The sequence below is a fragment of the Ranitomeya variabilis genome, chromosome 1 (genome assembly GCF_051348905.1).
Source record: "Ranitomeya variabilis isolate aRanVar5 chromosome 1, aRanVar5.hap1, whole genome shotgun sequence".
Classification (NCBI taxonomy): Eukaryota; Metazoa; Chordata; class Amphibia; order Anura; family Dendrobatidae; genus Ranitomeya; species Ranitomeya variabilis.
In genome coordinates, this window is record NC_135232.1 from 671004411 (window position 1) to 671024543 (window position 20133).

The window sequence follows — 20133 nt, forward strand, 5'->3', positions numbered from 1 at the left end:
TATATAATATATAAAGCTGAATGTGTGTATGTGTGTATGTCCGGGATTGGCATCTGAACCGTCGCAGCTACAGCCACAAAATTTTGCACAGTCACACGTCTGAACCCCGAGAGCGTCATAGGCTATGTTGTGAGGTGAAATTTTAACCCCGCGCTTTCCAATTCACCAAACAATTTTGCCCCTATCTACATAATGGGGAAAAAGTGAAAGGAAAAGTGTTGGAGGCGTCGCAGCTACAGGCACAAAATTTTGCACAGTCACATGTCTGGACCCCGAGAGCGTCAAAGCTATGTTGTGAGGTGAAATTTTAACCCCGCGCTTTCCAATTCACCAAACAATTTTGCCCCTATCTACATAATGGGGAAAAAATGAAAGGAAAAGTGTTGGAGGCAAATTAACAGCTGCAAGATGTGAACAAGGGGGACTTAAAGAATGAGAGCGATGGCGCCAAAGAGTATATACTGTACAGTTGCTAAGGTGGGGCCCCAACATGGGATAATCACCACACCACCACGGGGATATGAACACACACACAAAATGCGCCACACACTACCACGTGCTCGAACACATATACGACCCTCAGCGCACATTTCATCACACATACACCAACCTCGCCACATAAAAGTCGAAACACAAAAGTCGCCGCTCAAAACTCGCCATGCGCAAAACTCTCCACATGCAAAACTCGCCACACGTGCAAAACTCACCTCATGGAAAACTCGCCACATGCAAAACTTGCACACGCGGAAAAATTGCCACATGCACAAAAGTTGCAACACATGCAAAAGTTGCCTCACACAAAACTTGCACATACTCAAAAGTCACCACACATAAAACTCGCCACGCGCAAAACTCGCCATGCGCAAAACTTGCTGCACACAACTTGCTACACTAACCTGTCACATGCAACTCGACACACAAAAAGTTGCTACATGCATGTCGCCACACGCAACTCAACACACACAACTTGACACACGAAACTCGCCCTAAAACACACACAAGTCTGGTATTATCCTTCAAAAATAAAAATCTGATTAATAAGCAGACAAACTACAAGAGCAACAAATGTACCATATAGGAATCCGGCAGCTGTCAGTCACATGACCAGTCTATTATGTGTATGTGTGAGCTAATATATACTGCCAGGGGGTGGACTTACTGTTGGCTGGGGATTTATCAGGCTGCCAATTTAGCTTACAAATACTGAGGTAAAAATACTGACCAAATAACGTGTGAACGAGGTCTAATACAGGAGGAGATGACATACAGATATATACTATATACAGGAGGAGATGACACACAGGTATATACTATTTACAGGGGAGATGACACACAGGTATATACTATATACAGGAGGAGATGACACACAGATATATACTATATACAGGAGAGATGACACACAGGTATATACTATATAGAGGAGGAGATGACATACAGGTACATACTACATACAGGAGGAGATGACATACAGGTATATACTATATACAGGAGGAGATGACACACAGGTATATACTATATACAGGAGCAGATTACCTACAGGTATATAGTATATACAGGAGGAGATGACATACAGGTATATGCTATGTATAGGAGGAGATGACATACAGGTATATACTATATACAGGAGGAGATGACACACAGATATATACTATATATAGGTGAGATGACACACAGGTATATACTATATACAGGAGGAGATTACATACAGGTATATACTATATATAGGAGGAGATGACATACAGGTATATACTATATACAGGGGAGATGACACACAGGTATATACTATATACAGGAGATGACATACAGGTGTATACTATATATAAGGGAGATGACAAACGTATATACTGAGGTGAAAATGAGAGGTGTGAGGTGAAAATGAAAAGGTGTGAGTGCAAAATGAGAGGAGTGAGGGAAAATAGAGGAGTGATCGGAAAATGACAGATGTGAGGTCGAAATGACAAGTGTTAGGGGGGAATGAGAGGAGTGAGGGGGAAAATAAGAGGAGTGAGGGGGAAAATGAGAGGTGTGAGGGAGAAAATGAGAGATGTGAGGGGGAAAATGAAAGATGTGATGGGGAAAATGAGAGGCGTGATGGGAAAATAAGAGAAGTGAGGTGCTATAACTAACCACAGATATTTACTATGCCCAGGCAACGCCGGGCTCTTCAGCTAGTATATATATATATATATATATATATATATATATATATATAATTGTGTATCCTGTCAGATAGAAGTATTAAAATTAATATTTTTGTCTCCTCACAGAGCTCACTCATGCAAGCACTTGACTATGGGAAAGATGTAGAAAGTGTTGCCAACTTAATCAGAAGACACGAGGAAACTATTCGTGACATCAATGTCATTCAGTCACAGAAAGAGGTAAGAAGTGCATGGGATACCGAGAGATCAGCACCATGTGACTGATTGTTGTAGTGCAAAGGATTTTTATATAGAATCTTCTCTTTTTATATTCTTTTTTTTTTTCCAATTTATTCTATTAAGTTTGACCGTCCTGTGCTATTACTGTATGCTAGTGAATATAGGTTAATGCTGTACCAAGGAGTTAAGTTTGGAGAGCACAGAACCACAGTTATAAGCGTCTGTTTACAAATCATTTCTTACACTTGTTGGGATCTCATCCACATTCTTCTCGGAAAATGGTGACCCTTGCCAAACAACTGCATGAACTCATATGATTTATTTTACATAAATATTCCCTTCCAGTCCTTGCACCAAGAAGCCAACCGCCTGTCCCGAAGAAATTCATCAATGAGCGAACGTCTGACCTCAAAAGAGAAGGAGATGACTGACAATTGGCAGAAGCTCCAACTCCAGGCTAATCAGAGGTACTGATCTAGTTATATAGCACCATGATGACGATCAAGGATAGGCTTTAGCAAAGGTGGTTCATCATCTCTGTGACTACTGTAACTGGATTTCCATTGTATTCACAAAAACCCGCCCCGCGCACATTAGACAAATGTCTTCTGAACCCACCGACAGTATATTGTTAATGGGGGCTTTTGATAATAGAGTGTCGAGGCAGTTAAAGGGGTTGTTCCTGGCTGAAGGTTATTATAACAAACTGCGCTATACTCTCCAGAGAGTCTCCGCCGATGCTCCCATTGTCTGTCATTGGCTGTGGCACTAATGTGACATTGACAGTATGGCGACCAATATGTGTGCTCAGCATCTCTGCCTGTGTAGACAGAACACCTCCTTTATTAGAGCCACTGAGCGCACTAATTGGCTGCTGCGCTATGCGCTATGTGTCGCCAGCAGCACAGTCAATGCCAGAGAGCAGGAGCATCAGTTGAGGCTGCCTGGTGGACCTAGGGAAGGTGAGTACAGCGCGGTTTGCTTTTTTATAATAACCTGCAGCCTGGGATATTCATTTACCAGGAAGGTAACAACCCCTTTAAGGATCCGCCATTTCTGTTTTCCATATCATATGCAGATGGTCAACAATGGTTCAGCCAATCCTTTGACTCACAGCCTATGGCTGGTCTTGATGCAGTGGTTACAATTAATTGATTATAGACAGTTATAGATTTCTTTGATTTCTTGCCTACTGGACTAGTACATCTAAAATGTACATGAGTTTAAATGCTTGTACAATTTATCCCTTTTATTTAAAACTAGAAATCATTTTATCTAAATTTCACCATAGCTGGCTCAACTACTGATTTTTCCCTCATAGTTTCATGGATAAAAAGTTGAGCCATTGTTTATTGCCGTATTCTTGCCGACAGTAATATTGTGCACTGAGTATTCTGTTTTGTCTCCTGTCTTGGCAGAAAGGAGAAATTAGACGCCTCTTACCATCTGCAAAGGTTCAATGCTGATATCCGCGAGATAATGAACTGGATGCAGAAACTTCAGGCCTTGATAGATGGAGCAGGCTTGCCAAAAATCATGGGAGATGTTGAAGCCAGAATTGAGGAACACCAAGAGAGGAAGGTGCGTAGATAATGATGTGCTGTTCATTGCTGTGTATCCTGAATTGGATTTAGGGGCAGATTCCATCCAGTATATCCAGTCAAGATCCATAACTATTCTGCCATCAATGCATGTGTATAGGGAACAATACACTCCTGTGTAGAATAATGACTGTAGCATGGATTTTATCATCTCATGCTCAATTTTTAAAAATATTTTGCACCAAAAATAAGCAGATCAGCATGCTAATCGTAAAAAATCCAAGGCAAAAGTAGGGTTGCAGTACTAGCGGGTACTTTTAAGTGATTGGTTTTTTTTTTTTAATAAACATCTTTTCGCTGGTTTTGGTTTACAGACAAAATTTTCACTGCCCCCTTTTTTTTTATCTTTGATCACCTTGGACATGTTTTATCATGACACAAAACAATGCAAAATATACGGTACTCAAAATAGCCAGAACAGGCCTATATTATTGTGTTGGCAAGAAGAGACAAATTCCTTGTTAGCATTCTTCTGCATTATTGCACTGATGCTCCAAAGATAAAAAGTGGGATAAGTAAAAATACAACTAAAGAAGATGCCTTAGTGTGTGTGTGTATATACGGAAAGTATTCAGACTCCTCTAAATTTTTCACTCTTTGTTTCATTGCAGCAATTTGGTAAATTCAAAAAAGTTCTCCTCGGTGCAAGACATATGAAAGCCTGCATAGTTTGCTAAAAAAACACATGAAGGACTCCCAGACTATGAGAAATAAGATTCTCTGGTCTGATGAGACGAAGATATGCAAATTGCCTCTTCAGAGAAAAAGAGGACTTCAACTCTATAACGCCACCTAGAGTTCAAGTCCTCTTTTTCTCTGAAGAGGCAATTTGCATATTAAATTTCCCAGAAGAGCATTGCACGGCGAATAAGCCTCCTTACCTTGACAAGTCAGAGCTGGTATGTCACTCTCCACAAGGAGAAACCTTACCCCTTAGACCTTAGATGAAGATAGACCTTTTTGGTGATAAGTCTAAGCAGTATGTTTGGAGAAAACTAGGCACTGCTCATCACCTGCCCAATTTCAGCTGCAGGGACAGGACGACTGGTTGTCATTGAAGGAAACATGAATGTGGCCAAGTACAGAGATATCCTGGATGACAACCTCTGAACCTCAGACTTGGCTGAAGGTTCACCTTCCAACAAGACAATGACCCTAAGCACACAGCTAAAATAACAAAGGAGTGGCTTCAGAACAACTCTGTGACCATTCTTGACTGGCCCAGCCAGAGCCCTGACCTAAACCCATTTGAGAATCTCTGGAGAGACCTGAAAATGGCAGTCCACCAACGTTCAGCGTCCAACCTGATGGAACAGGAGAGGATCTGCAAGGAAGAATGGCAGAGGATCCCCAATTCCAGGTGTGAAAAGCTTGTTGCATCATTCCCAAGAAGACTCATGGCTGTACTAGCTCAAAAGGGTGCTTCTACTCAATACTGAGCAAAGGGTCTGAATACTGATGACCATGTGATATTTCAGTTTTTCTTTTTTAATAAATTTCCAAAAATTACTACATTTCGGTGTGTTTTTTCAGTCAAGATGGGATGCAGAGTGAACATTAATGAGAAAAAAATGAACTTTTTGGAATTTACCATATGGCTGCAATGAAACAAAGAGTAAAACATTTAAGGGGGTATGAATATTTTCCATACCCACTGTATGTATATAAATATATATACAGTCATGGCCGAAAGTGTTGACAGCCTTGAAATTGTTTAAAAAAAATGAAGTATTTCCCCCAGAAAATTATTGCAATTACATATGTTTTGTTATACGCATGTTTATACATTATCCTTTGGGTCTATTGGAACAACACAAAAAGATGTGAAAAAAAAAGTGAAATTGGACATAATTTCACGCAAAACCCTAAAAATGGTCTGGACAAAATTGTTGGTACCCTCAACCTTATATTTGGTTGCACATCTTTTGGAACTGCAATCAGTCGCTTCCTATAACCATCAACATGCTTCTTACACCTCTCAACTGGAATTTCAGACCACTCTTTCTTTTGCAAACTGCTCCAGGTCTCTCATATTTGAAGGTGCCTTCTCCTAACAGCAATTTTAAGATCTCTCTACAGGTGTTCAATAGGATTTAGATCTGGACTCATTTCTGGCCACTTCAGAACTCTCTAGCTTTTTGTTTCCATCCATTTCTGGGTGCTTCTTGAAGTATGTTTGGAGTCATTGTCCTTCTGGAAGACCCATGACCTAGAACGCAAATCCAGCTTTCTGACACTGGCCACTATATTGTGACCTAAAATCCTTTGATAATCTTGAGATTTCATGGTGCCTTGCACACAGTCAAGGCACCCAGTTCCAGAGGCAGCAAGACAACCCCAAAACATCTTTGAACATCCACCATATTTGACTGTAGGTACTGTGATCTTTTCTTTGTAGTCTTCATTCCATTTGTTTTTAACTGTAGAATGATGTGCTTTACAAAAAATGCTGCATCTTGGTCTTATCTGTTCACAAGACGTTTTCCAAGAAGGTTTTTGGCTTACTCACGTACATTTTGGCAAACTACAGTCTAGCTTTTTAATGCATCTGTCAGCGTTTCATTTTATTTAAATGTCGATGGATAGTTTGCACTGACACTGATGCACCCTGGGCCTGCAGGACAGTTTGAATTTCTTTGGAACTTAATTGGGGCTGCTTATCTACCATCCGAACAATCCTGTGTTGCAACCTTTCATCAATTTTTCTCTGTCGTCCACGTACACGGAGATTAGCTACAGTGCCATGAGTTGTATACATCTTGATTATGTTGCACACCGTGGACAAAGGAGCATCAAGATCACTGCAGATGGACTTGTATCCTTGAGATTGTTGGCAATTTTCAATAATTTTGGTTCTGAAGTCCACAGATAGTATTCTTTTCCTCTTTCTGTTCTCCATGCTTAGTGTAGCACACAAAGACACACAATGCACAGACTGAGTCAGCGTCTCCCTTTTTATCTGGCTTCACTTGTGGTTTTCATATAGCATCACATGCTAGAAACAAAGTTGCGTGTTGACAATTTTGTCTGGCCCATTTTGGGGGTTTTGTGTGAAATTATGTCCAATTTGCCTTTTTTCTGTTTTTTTGTGTTGTTCCAATACACACAAAGGAAATGAACATGTGTATAACCAAACTTGTAATTGCAATAGTTTTATGGGAAAAAATACTTTCAAGGGTGCCATCACTTTTGGCCATGACTGTATATGTACGCAAACACACATACACACACACATCCACAACAATATTTGTGCAAATTTTAGGCAGTTGTTGGAAGAAATGCCTCAATGCAAGAATTATTTTTAAAAAAAACTATCAATAGTATATTTTTAGCTATTAACATAATGCCCCTCATGTCAAACAGCCATAATCTCAGCAATCCCAGGACCATTACCAGTTACTCATAAGGGTCTCCTTGGAGACTGTTTACACCTTTAGCATAAAGTAATTAATCTAAAGAGACGCAATGCTCAACAGCAGGGACCACAAAGGACTTCCAGTTCCAGGGTACATCCTGTCGGGCTGCAGAGAGGGATCGTCTAAGGTTTAGACGATCCCTCTTTGCAGCCCAACAGGATGTACCCTGGAACTGGAAGTCCTCTTTGGACGAAACGGCCGTCGTTGATCCCTGCTCACCTCCTTTCCTTTCACACTCCCCCGTGCCGTGAAGATAATGGTGATGTATCACATGTCTCAATAAAGGACTCAGACCACACCGACGCTGGTGAGTTCTGCCGCATTTTTTCTAGTTCTTATAAACTTAAGACTAGACAGACTTTAAAATGAGACAGATTCATCAAACTGCATGAACCACTGTAATACATTTGGAGCATTTTAGTCTAGTCTAAGTTTGCATGGTTGAAGAATTAGACAGTATTGATAAATATTCCGCATTGTCAGTATGATCACAGCCTTAATATTTGTCCTTACATCCTGTATATACAATTGATCGAATGGATGTAGGCTTGTGTTTGGTAACTGATCCACACCAGGTCCCGCTGACACTGCACCTGCAATCCGAAAGCTTTCAACACATTATCATAGAATGTTAGAGTTGGAAGAGACCTCAAGGGTCGTCGTGTCCAAACCCCCTAATGGAAATATGATTTAATAACAATTTTTTTTAATGTATCTGCTTATTGTAGTCAGAAATAGAAGCACGGACAGAAAGGTTCAACTCTGTGAAGTCATCCGGACAAAAGCTGTGTAACCTCGGACATTATGCCGCTGATGAAATACGACTTGTTCTTTCGCATGCAGAAGAGGCCTGGGATTTGTTAATTCAATCCTGGCGAGAGCAGAATATCAAACTGCGTCAGGCTCGTGATCTACAGGTAAAACTTACTTGCAGAATTAATTTGTTAAAATCTGGATGGTAACATGCAAAAGAGAAGTTGGGCAGCTCGCTTGTCCGAGAGCTGGTTGGAGCATGGCATCTATAGCCATTGAAAATCCTACTCACAACAATGACCACAAGGTCTCTTCTACCTACATACCGCGGATAAATGAGCACTCCGTTTGCATCAAATAATCGGCATTCACAAATATAATGGAGCTCACTAGTGATCAGTAGCTGCTGCATTATGGATGTGTGCAGCCAAGGATGTATAGAACTGGATTAAACTTTAGTGCATGAATCCTAATGCTGATTGTTAACTATCTTTCACAACTGATAATTAATTCTAAATGTCCATATTTTCATGTGGGCACTACCATTACAATCTTATTTTTATAGTGTTTTATTGTAATAATTCCAATATACACAATAGAAATTATACATTACCGATGGGCATCAGATCTAAAAAGAACCTAAAGACTTAATCCATTCTCATGTCCATATGGTGAGAACTGGTTGCACACAGGCTTTTATTTTAATAAGCATATTTTTTTGTTTTACAGACATTTATCAGCATTGTTGATCAAAACGAAAGCTGGCTGAACAGTAAAGAGGCTTTTCTAGCCAATGAAGATCTTGGGGTATGTGATTGAACAATAGGCGTACATACATATTAATATATTATACTGTGAACAGATACCTGCCCAGCCAGGCCACAGGCTTCTGGTTCTTCACTTATATAACCCATAATAATAAACATGTGGCTCCCCAAATGACATGTGCCATACAGTGTACACAGTACATGTGGGACCTCAGATAACGACTGCCATACAGTGTACACAGTACATGTGGGACCTCAGATAACGACTGCCATACAGTATACACAGTACATGTGGGACCTCAGATAACGACTGCCATACAGTATACCCAGTACATGTGGGACCTCAGATAACGACTGCCATACAGTATACACAGTACATGTGGGACCTCAGATAACGACTGCCATACAGGATACCCAGTACATGTGGGACCTCAGATAACGACTGCCATACAGTATACACAGTACATGTGGGACCTCAGATAACGACTGCCATACAGTATACACAGTACATGTGGGACCTCAGATAACGACTGCCATACAGTATACACAGTACATGTGGGACCTCAGATAACGACTGCCATACAGTATACACAGTACATGTGGGACCTCAGATAACGACTGCCATACAGTATACACAGTACATGTGGGACCTCAGATAACGACTGCCATACAGGATACCCAGTACATGTGGGACCTCAGATAACGACTGCCATACAGTATACACAGTACATGTGGGACCTCAGATAACGACTGCCATACAGTATACACAGTACATGTGGGGGACCTCAGATAACGACTGCATACAGTATACACAGTACATGTGGCACCTCCAATAACAACTGCCATACAGTATACACAGTACATGTGAGACCTCAGATAACGACTGCATACAGTGTACACAGTACATGTGAGACCTCAGATAACGATTGCCATACAGTATACACAGTACATGTGGGGGACCTCAGATAACGACTGCCATACAGGATACCCAGTACATGTGGGACCTCAGATAACGACTGCCATACAGGATACACAGTACATGTGGGACCTCAGATAACGACTGCATACAGTGTACACAGTACATGTGGGACCTCAGATAACGACTGCCATACAGTATACACAGTACATGTGGGACCTCAGATAACGACTGCCATACAGGATACACAGTACATGTGGGACCTCAGATAACGACTGCCATACAGTATACACAGTACATGTGGGACCTCAGATAACGACTGCCATACAGGATACCCAGTACATGTGGGACCTCAGATAACGACTGCCATACAGGATACCCAGTACATGTGGGACCTCAGATAACGACTGCCATACAGGATACCCAGTACATGTGGGACCTCAGATAACGACTGCATACAGTATACACAGTACATGTGGGACCTCAGATAACGTCTGCCATACAGTATACACAGTACATGTGGGACCTCAGATAACGACTGCCATACAGTATACACAGTACATGTGGGACCTCAGATAACGACTGCCATACAGTATACACAGTACATGTGGGACCTCAGATAACGACTGCCATACAGGATACCCAGTACATGTGGGACCTCAGATAACGACTGCATACAGTATACACAGTACATGTGGGACCTCAGATAACGACTGCATACAGTGTACACAGTACATGTGGGACCTCAGATAACGACTGCATACAGTATACACAGTACATGTGGGACCTCAGATAACGACTGCCATACAGGATACACAGTACATGTGGGACCTCAGATAACGACTGCCATACAGTATACACAGTACATGTGGGACCTCAGATAACGACTGCCATACAGGATACCCAGTACATGTGGGACCTCAGATAACGACTGCATACAGTATACACAGTACATGTGGGACCTCAGATAACGACTGCCATACAGGATACCCAGTACATGTGGGACCTCAGATAACGACTGCATACAGTATACACAGTACATGTGGGACCTCAGATAACGACTGCATACAGTATACACAGTACATGTGGGACCTCAGATAACGTCTGCCATACAGTATACACAGTACATGTGGGACCTCAGATAACGACTGCCATACAGTATACACAGTACATGTGGGACCTCAGATAACGACTGCCATACAGTATACACAGTACATGTGGGACCTCAGATAACGACTGCCATACAGGATACCCAGTACATGTGGGACCTCAGATAACGACTGCCATACAGTGTACACAGTACATGTGGGACCTCAGATAACGACTGCCATACAGTATACACAGTACATGTGGGACCTCAGATAACGACTGCCATACAGTATACCCAGTACATGTGGGACCTCAGATAACGACTGCCATACAGTATACACAGTACATGTGGGACCTCAGATAACGACTGCCATACAGGATACCCAGTACATGTGGGACCTCAGATAACGACTGCCATACAGTATACACAGTACATGTGGGACCTCAGATAACGACTGCCATACAGTATACACAGTACATGTGGGACCTCAGATAACGACTGCCATACAGTATACACAGTACATGTGGGACCTCAGATAACGACTGCCATACAGTATACACAGTACATGTGGGACCTCAGATAACGACTGCCATACAGTATACACAGTACATGTGGGACCTCAGATAACGACTGCCATACAGGATACCCAGTACATGTGGGACCTCAGATAACGACTGCCATACAGTATACACAGTACATGTGGGACCTCAGATAACGACTGCCATACAGTATACACAGTACATGTGGGGGACCTCAGATAACGACTGCATACAGTATACACAGTACATGTGGCACCTCCAATAACAACTGCCATACAGTATACACAGTACATGTGAGACCTCAGATAACGACTGCATACAGTGTACACAGTACATGTGAGACCTCAGATAACGATTGCCATACAGTATACACAGTACATGTGGGGGACCTCAGATAACGACTGCCATACAGGATACCCAGTACATGTGGGACCTCAGATAACGACTGCCATACAGGATACACAGTACATGTGGGACCTCAGATAACGACTGCATACAGTGTACACAGTACATGTGGGACCTCAGATAACGACTGCCATACAGTATACACAGTACATGTGGGACCTCAGATAACGACTGCCATACAGGATACACAGTACATGTGGGACCTCAGATAACGACTGCCATACAGTATACACAGTACATGTGGGACCTCAGATAACGACTGCCATACAGGATACCCAGTACATGTGGGACCTCAGATAACGACTGCCATACAGGATACCCAGTACATGTGGGACCTCAGATAACGACTGCCATACAGGATACCCAGTACATGTGGGACCTCAGATAACGACTGCATACAGTATACACAGTACATGTGGGACCTCAGATAACGTCTGCCATACAGTATACACAGTACATGTGGGACCTCAGATAACGACTGCCATACAGTATACACAGTACATGTGGGACCTCAGATAACGACTGCCATACAGTATACACAGTACATGTGGGACCTCAGATAACGACTGCCATACAGGATACCCAGTACATGTGGGACCTCAGATAACGACTGCATACAGTATACACAGTACATGTGGGACCTCAGATAACGACTGCATACAGTGTACACAGTACATGTGGGACCTCAGATAACGACTGCATACAGTATACACAGTACATGTGGGACCTCAGATAACGACTGCCATACAGGATACACAGTACATGTGGGACCTCAGATAACGACTGCCATACAGTATACACAGTACATGTGGGACCTCAGATAACGACTGCCATACAGGATACCCAGTACATGTGGGACCTCAGATAACGACTGCATACAGTATACACAGTACATGTGGGACCTCAGATAACGACTGCCATACAGGATACCCAGTACATGTGGGACCTCAGATAACGACTGCATACAGTATACACAGTACATGTGGGACCTCAGATAACGACTGCCATACAGGATACCCAGTACATGTGGGACCTCAGATAACGACTGCATACAGTATACACAGTACATGTGGGACCTCAGATAACGTCTGCCATACAGTATACACAGTACATGTGGGACCTCAGATAACGACTGCCATACAGTATACACAGTACATGTGGGACCTCAGATAACGACTGCCATACAGTATACACAGTACATGTGGGACCTCAGATAACGACTGCCATACAGGATACCCAGTACATGTGGGACCTCAGATAACGACTGCATACAGTATACACAGTACATGTGGGACCTCAGATAACGACTGCATACAGTGTACACAGTACATGTGGGACCTCAGATAACGACTGCATACAGTATACACAGTACATGTGGGACCTCAGATAACGACTGCCATACAGGATACACAGTACATGTGGGACCTCAGATAACGACTGCCATACAGTATACACAGTACATGTGGGACCTCAGATAACGACTGCCATACAGGATACCCAGTACATGTGGGACCTCAGATAACGACTGCATACAGTATACACAGTACATGTGGGACCTCAGATAACGACTGCCATACAGGATACCCAGTACATGTGGGACCTCAGATAACGACTGCATACAGTATACACAGTACATGTGGGACCTCAGATAACGACTGCATACAGTATACACAGTACATGTGGGACCTCAGATAACGACTGCATACAGTATACACAGTACATGTGGGACCTCAGATAACGACTGCCATACAGGATACACAGTACATGTGGGACCTCAGATAACGACTGCATACAGTATACACAGTACATGTGGGACCTCAGATAACGACTGCATACAGTATACACAGTACATGTGGGACCTCAGATAACGACTGCATACAGGATACACAGTACATGTGGGACCTCAGATAACGACTGCCATACAGGATACACAGTACATGTGGGACCTCAGATAACGACTGCCATACAGTGTACACAGTACATGTGGGACCTCAGATAACGACTGCCATACAGTGTACACAGTACATGTGGGACCTCAGATAACGACTGCCATACAGTATACACAGTACATGTGGGACCTCAGATAACGACTGCCATACAGTATACCCAGTACATGTGGGACCTCAGATAACGACTGCCATACAGTATACACAGTACATGTGGGACCTCAGATAACGACTGCCATACAGGATACCCAGTACATGTGGGACCTCAGATAACGACTGCCATACAGTATACACAGTACATGTGGGACCTCAGATAACGACTGCCATACAGTATACACAGTACATGTGGGACCTCAGATAACGACTGCCATACAGTATACACAGTACATGTGGGACCTCAGATAACGACTGCCATACAGTATACACAGTACATGTGGGACCTCAGATAACGACTGCCATACAGTATACACAGTACATGTGGGACCTCAGATAACGACTGCCATACAGGATACCCAGTACATGTGGGACCTCAGATAACGACTGCCATACAGTATACACAGTACATGTGGGACCTCAGATAACGACTGCCATACAGTATACACAGTACATGTGGGGGACCTCAGATAACGACTGCATACAGTATACACAGTACATGTGGCACCTCCAATAACAACTGCCATACAGTATACACAGTACATGTGAGACCTCAGATAACGACTGCCATACAGTATACACAGTACATGTGGGGGACCTCAGATAACGACTGCCATACAGGATACCCAGTACATGTGGGACCTCAGATAACGACTGCCATACAGGATACACAGTACATGTGGGACCTCAGATAACGACTGCATACAGTGTACACAGTACATGTGGGACCTCAGATAACGACTGCCATACAGTATACACAGTACATGTGGGACCTCAGATAACGACTGCCATACAGGATACACAGTACATGTGGGACCTCAGATAACGACTGCCATACAGTATACCCAGTACATGTGGGACCTCAGATAACGACTGCCATACAGGATACCCAGTACATGTGGGACCTCAGATAACGACTGCCATACAGGATACCCAGTACATGTGGGACCTCAGATAACGACTGCATACAGTATACACAGTACATGTGGGACCTCAGATAACGTCTGCCATACAGTATACACAGTACATGTGGGACCTCAGATAACGACTGCCATACAGTATACACAGTACATGTGGGACCTCAGATAACGACTGCCATACAGTATACACAGTACATGTGGGACCTCAGATAACGACTGCCATACAGGATACCCAGTACATGTGGGACCTCAGATAACGACTGCATACAGTATACACAGTACATGTGGGACCTCAGATAACGACTGCATACAGTGTACACAGTACATGTGGGACCTCAGATAACGACTGCATACAGTATACACAGTACATGTGGGACCTCAGATAACGACTGCCATACAGGATACACAGTACATGTGGGACCTCAGATAACGACTGCCATACAGTATACACAGTACATGTGGGACCTCAGATAACGACTGCCATACAGGATACCCAGTACATGTGGGACCTCAGATAACGACTGCATACAGTATACACAGTACATGTGGGACCTCAGATAACGACTGCCATACAGGATACCCAGTACATGTGGGACCTCAGATAACGACTGCATACAGTATACACAGTACATGTGGGACCTCAGATAACGACTGCCATACAGGATACCCAGTACATGTGGGACCTCAGATAACGACTGCATACAGTATACACAGTACATGTGGGACCTCAGATAACGTCTGCCATACAGTATACACAGTACATGTGGGACCTCAGATAACGACTGCCATACAGTATACACAGTACATGTGGGACCTCAGATAACGACTGCCATACAGTATACACAGTACATGTGGGACCTCAGATAACGACTGCCATACAGGATACCCAGTACATGTGGGACCTCAGATAACGACTGCATACAGTATACACAGTACATGTGGGACCTCAGATAACGACTGCATACAGTGTACACAGTACATGTGGGACCTCAGATAACGACTGCATACAGTATACACAGTACATGTGGGACCTCAGATAACGACTGCCATACAGGATACACAGTACATGTGGGACCTCAGATAACGACTGCCATACAGTATACACAGTACATGTGGGACCTCAGATAACGACTGCCATACAGGATACCCAGTACATGTGGGACCTCAGATAACGACTGCATACAGTATACACAGTACATGTGGGACCTCAGATAACGACTGCCATACAGGATACCCAGTACATGTGGGACCTCAGATAACGACTGCATACAGTATACACAGTACATGTGGGACCTCAGATAACGACTGCATACAGTATACACAGTACATGTGGGACCTCAGATAACGACTGCATACAGTATACACAGTACATGTGGGACCTCAGATAACGACTGCCATACAGGATACACAGTACATGTGGGACCTCAGATAACGACTGCATACAGTATACACAGTACATGTGGGACCTCAGATAACGACTGCATACAGTATACACAGTACATGTGGGACCTCAGATAACGACTGCATACAGGATACACAGTACATGTGGGACCTCAGATAACGACTGCCATACAGGATACACAGTACATGTGGGACCTCAGATAACGACTGCATACAGTATACACAGTACATGTGGGACCTCAGATAACGACTGCATACAGTATACACAGTACATGTGGGACCTCAGATAACGACTGCATACAGTATACACAGTACATGTGGGACCTCAGATAACGACTGCCATACAGGATACACAGTACATGTGGGACCTCAGATAACGACTGCCATACAGGATACACAGTACATGTGGGACCTCAGATAATGACTGCATACAGTGTACACAGTACATGTGGGACCTCAGATAACGACTGCATACAGTATACACAGTACATGTGGGACCTCAGATAACGACTGCCATACAGGATACACAGTACATGTGGGACCTCAGATAACGACTGCATACAGTATACACAGTACATGTGGGACCTCAGATAACGACTGCCATACATTATACACAGTACATGTGGGGGACCTCAGATAACGACTGCATACAGTATACACAGTACATGTGGGACCTCAGATAACGACTGCATACAGTATACACAGTACATGTGGGACCTCAGATAACGACTGCCATACAGGATACACAGTACATGTGGGACCTCAGATAACGACTGCCATACAGGATACACAGTACATGTGGGACCTCAGATAACGACTGCCATACAGGATACACAGTACATGTGGGGGACCTCAGATAACGACTGCATACAGTATACACAGTACATGTGGGACCTCAGATAACGACTGCATACAGTATACACAGTACATGTGGGACCTCAGATAACGACTGCCATACAGGATACACAGTACATGTGGGACCTCAGATAACGACTGCCATACAGTGTACACAGTACATGTGGGACCTCAGATAACGACTGCCATACAGGATACACAGTACATGTGGGACCTCAGATAACGACTGCCATACAGGATACACAGTACATGTGGGACCTCAGATAACGACTACCATACAGGATACACAGTACATGTGGGACCTCAGATAACGACTGCCATACAGTATACACAGTACATGTGGGACCTCCAATAACGACTGCCATACAGTATACTCAGTACATGTGGGACCTCTGATAACAACTGCCATACAGTATACACAGTACATGTGGGACCTCAGATAACGACTGCCATACAGTATACTCAGTACATGTGGCACCTCTGATAACGACTGCCATACAGTATACACAGTACATGTGGCACCTCCGATAACAACTGCCATACAGTATACACAGTACATGTGGGACCTCCGATAACGACTGCCATACAGTATACACAGTACATGTGGGACCTCAGATAACGACTGCCATACAGGATACACAGTACATGTGGGACCTCCGATAACGACTGCCATACAGTATACACAGTACATGTGGGGGACCTCAGATAACGACTACCATACAGGATACTCAGTACATGTGGCACCTCCGATAACGACTGCCATACAGTATACACAGTACATGTGGCACCTCCGATAACAACTGCCATACAGTATACACAGTACATGTGGGACCTCAGATAACGACTGCATACAGTATACACAGTACATGTGGGACCTCAGATAACGTCTGCCATACAGTATACACAGTACATGTGGGACCTCAGATAACGAGTGCCATACAGTATACACAGTACATGTGGGACCTCAGATAACGACTGCCATACAGTATACACAGTACATGTGGGACCTCAGATAACGACTGCCATACAGGATACCCAGTACATGTGGGACCTCAGATAACGACTGCATACAGTATACACAGTACATGTGGGACCTCAGATAACGACTGCATACAGTGTACACAGTACATGTGGGACCTCAGATAACGACTGCATACAGTATACACAGTACATGTGGGACCTCAGATAACGACTGCCATACAGGATACACAGTACATGTGGGACCTCAGATAACGACTGCCATACAGTATACACAGTACATGTGGGACCTCAGATAACGACTGCCATACAGGATACCCAGTACATGTGGGACCTCAGATAACGACTGCATACAGTATACACAGTACATGTGGGACCTCAGATAACGACTGCCATACAGGATACCCAGTACATGTGGGACCTCAGATAACGACTGCATACAGTATACATAGTACATGTGGGACCTCAGATAACGACTGCCATACAGGATACCCAGTACATGTGGGACCTCAGATAACGACTGCATACAGTATACACAGTACATGTGGGACCTCAGATAACGTCTGCCATACAGTATACACAGTACATGTGGGACCTCAGATAACGACTGCCATACAGTATACACAGTACATGTGGGACCTCAGATAACGACTGCCATACAGTATACACAGTACATGTGGGACCTCAGATAACGACTGCCATACAGGATACCCAGTACATGTGGGACCTCAGATAACGACTGCATACAGTATACACAGTACATGTGGGACCTCAGATAACGACTGCATACAGTGTACACAGTACATGTGGGACCTCAGATAACGACTGCATACAGTATACACAGTACATGTGGGACCTCAGATAACGACTGCCATACAGGATACACAGTACATGTGGGACCTCAGATAACGACTGCCATACAGTATACACAGTACATGTGGGACCTCAGATAACGACTGCCATACAGGATACCCAGTACATGTGGGACCTCAGATAACGACTGCATACAGTATACACAGTACATGTGGGACCTCAGATAACGACTGCCATACAGGATACCCAGTACATGTGGGACCTCAGATAACGACTGCATACAGTATACACAGTACATGTGGGACCTCAGATAACGACTGCATACAGTATACACAGTACATGTGGGACCTCAGATAACGACTGCATACAGTATACACAGTACATGTGGGACCTCAGATAACGACTGCCATACAGGATACACAGTACATGTGGGACCTCAGATAACGACTGCATACAGTATACACAGTACATGTGGGACCTCAGATAACGACTGCATACAGTATACACAGTACATGTGGGACCTCAGATAACGACTGCATACAGGATACACAGTACATGTGGGACCTCAGATAACGACTGCCATACAGGATACACAGTACATGTGGGACCTCAGATAACGACTGCATACAGTATACACAGTACATGTGGGACCTCAGATAACGACTGCATACAGTATACACAGTACATGTGGGACCTCAGATAACGACTGCATACAGTATACACAGTACATGTGGGACCTCAGATAACGACTGCCATACAGGATACACAGTACATGTGGGACCTCAGATAACGACTGCCATACAGGATACACAGTACATGTGGGACCTCAGATAACGACTGCATACAGTGTACACAGTACATGTGGGACCTCAGATAACGACTGCATACAGTATACACAGTACATGTGGGACCTCAGATAACGACTGCCATACAGGATACACAGCACATGTGGGACCTCAGATAACGACTGCATACAGTATACACAGTACATGTGGGACCTCAGATAACGACTGCCATACAGGATACACAGTACATGTGGGACCTCAGATAACGACTGCCATACAGTATACACAGTACATGTGGGACCTCAGATAACGACTGCCATACAGGATACCCAGTACATGTGGGACCTCAGATAACGACTGCATACAGTATACACAGTACATGTGGGACCTCAGATAACGACTGCCATACAGGAT

General features: G+C 43.6%; 1 protein-coding gene across 5 annotated transcripts in view; it reads left to right on the forward strand.

The window, feature by feature from the left end:
- SPTBN5 (spectrin beta, non-erythrocytic 5) overlaps window positions 1-20133 on the forward strand; it is a 445401-nt gene that overhangs the window by 334006 nt on the left and 91262 nt on the right. For all 5 annotated transcript variants that reach the window (XM_077264001.1, XM_077264014.1, XM_077264022.1 and 2 more), the window contains exons 42-46: window positions 2268-2381; window positions 2727-2848; window positions 3800-3962; window positions 8127-8315; window positions 8881-8958. In XM_077264001.1, the coding sequence (XP_077120116.1) occupies window positions 2268-2381; window positions 2727-2848; window positions 3800-3962; window positions 8127-8315; window positions 8881-8958 (666 nt within the window). The remainder of the gene's footprint in view (window positions 1-2267; window positions 2382-2726; window positions 2849-3799; window positions 3963-8126; window positions 8316-8880; window positions 8959-20133) is intronic.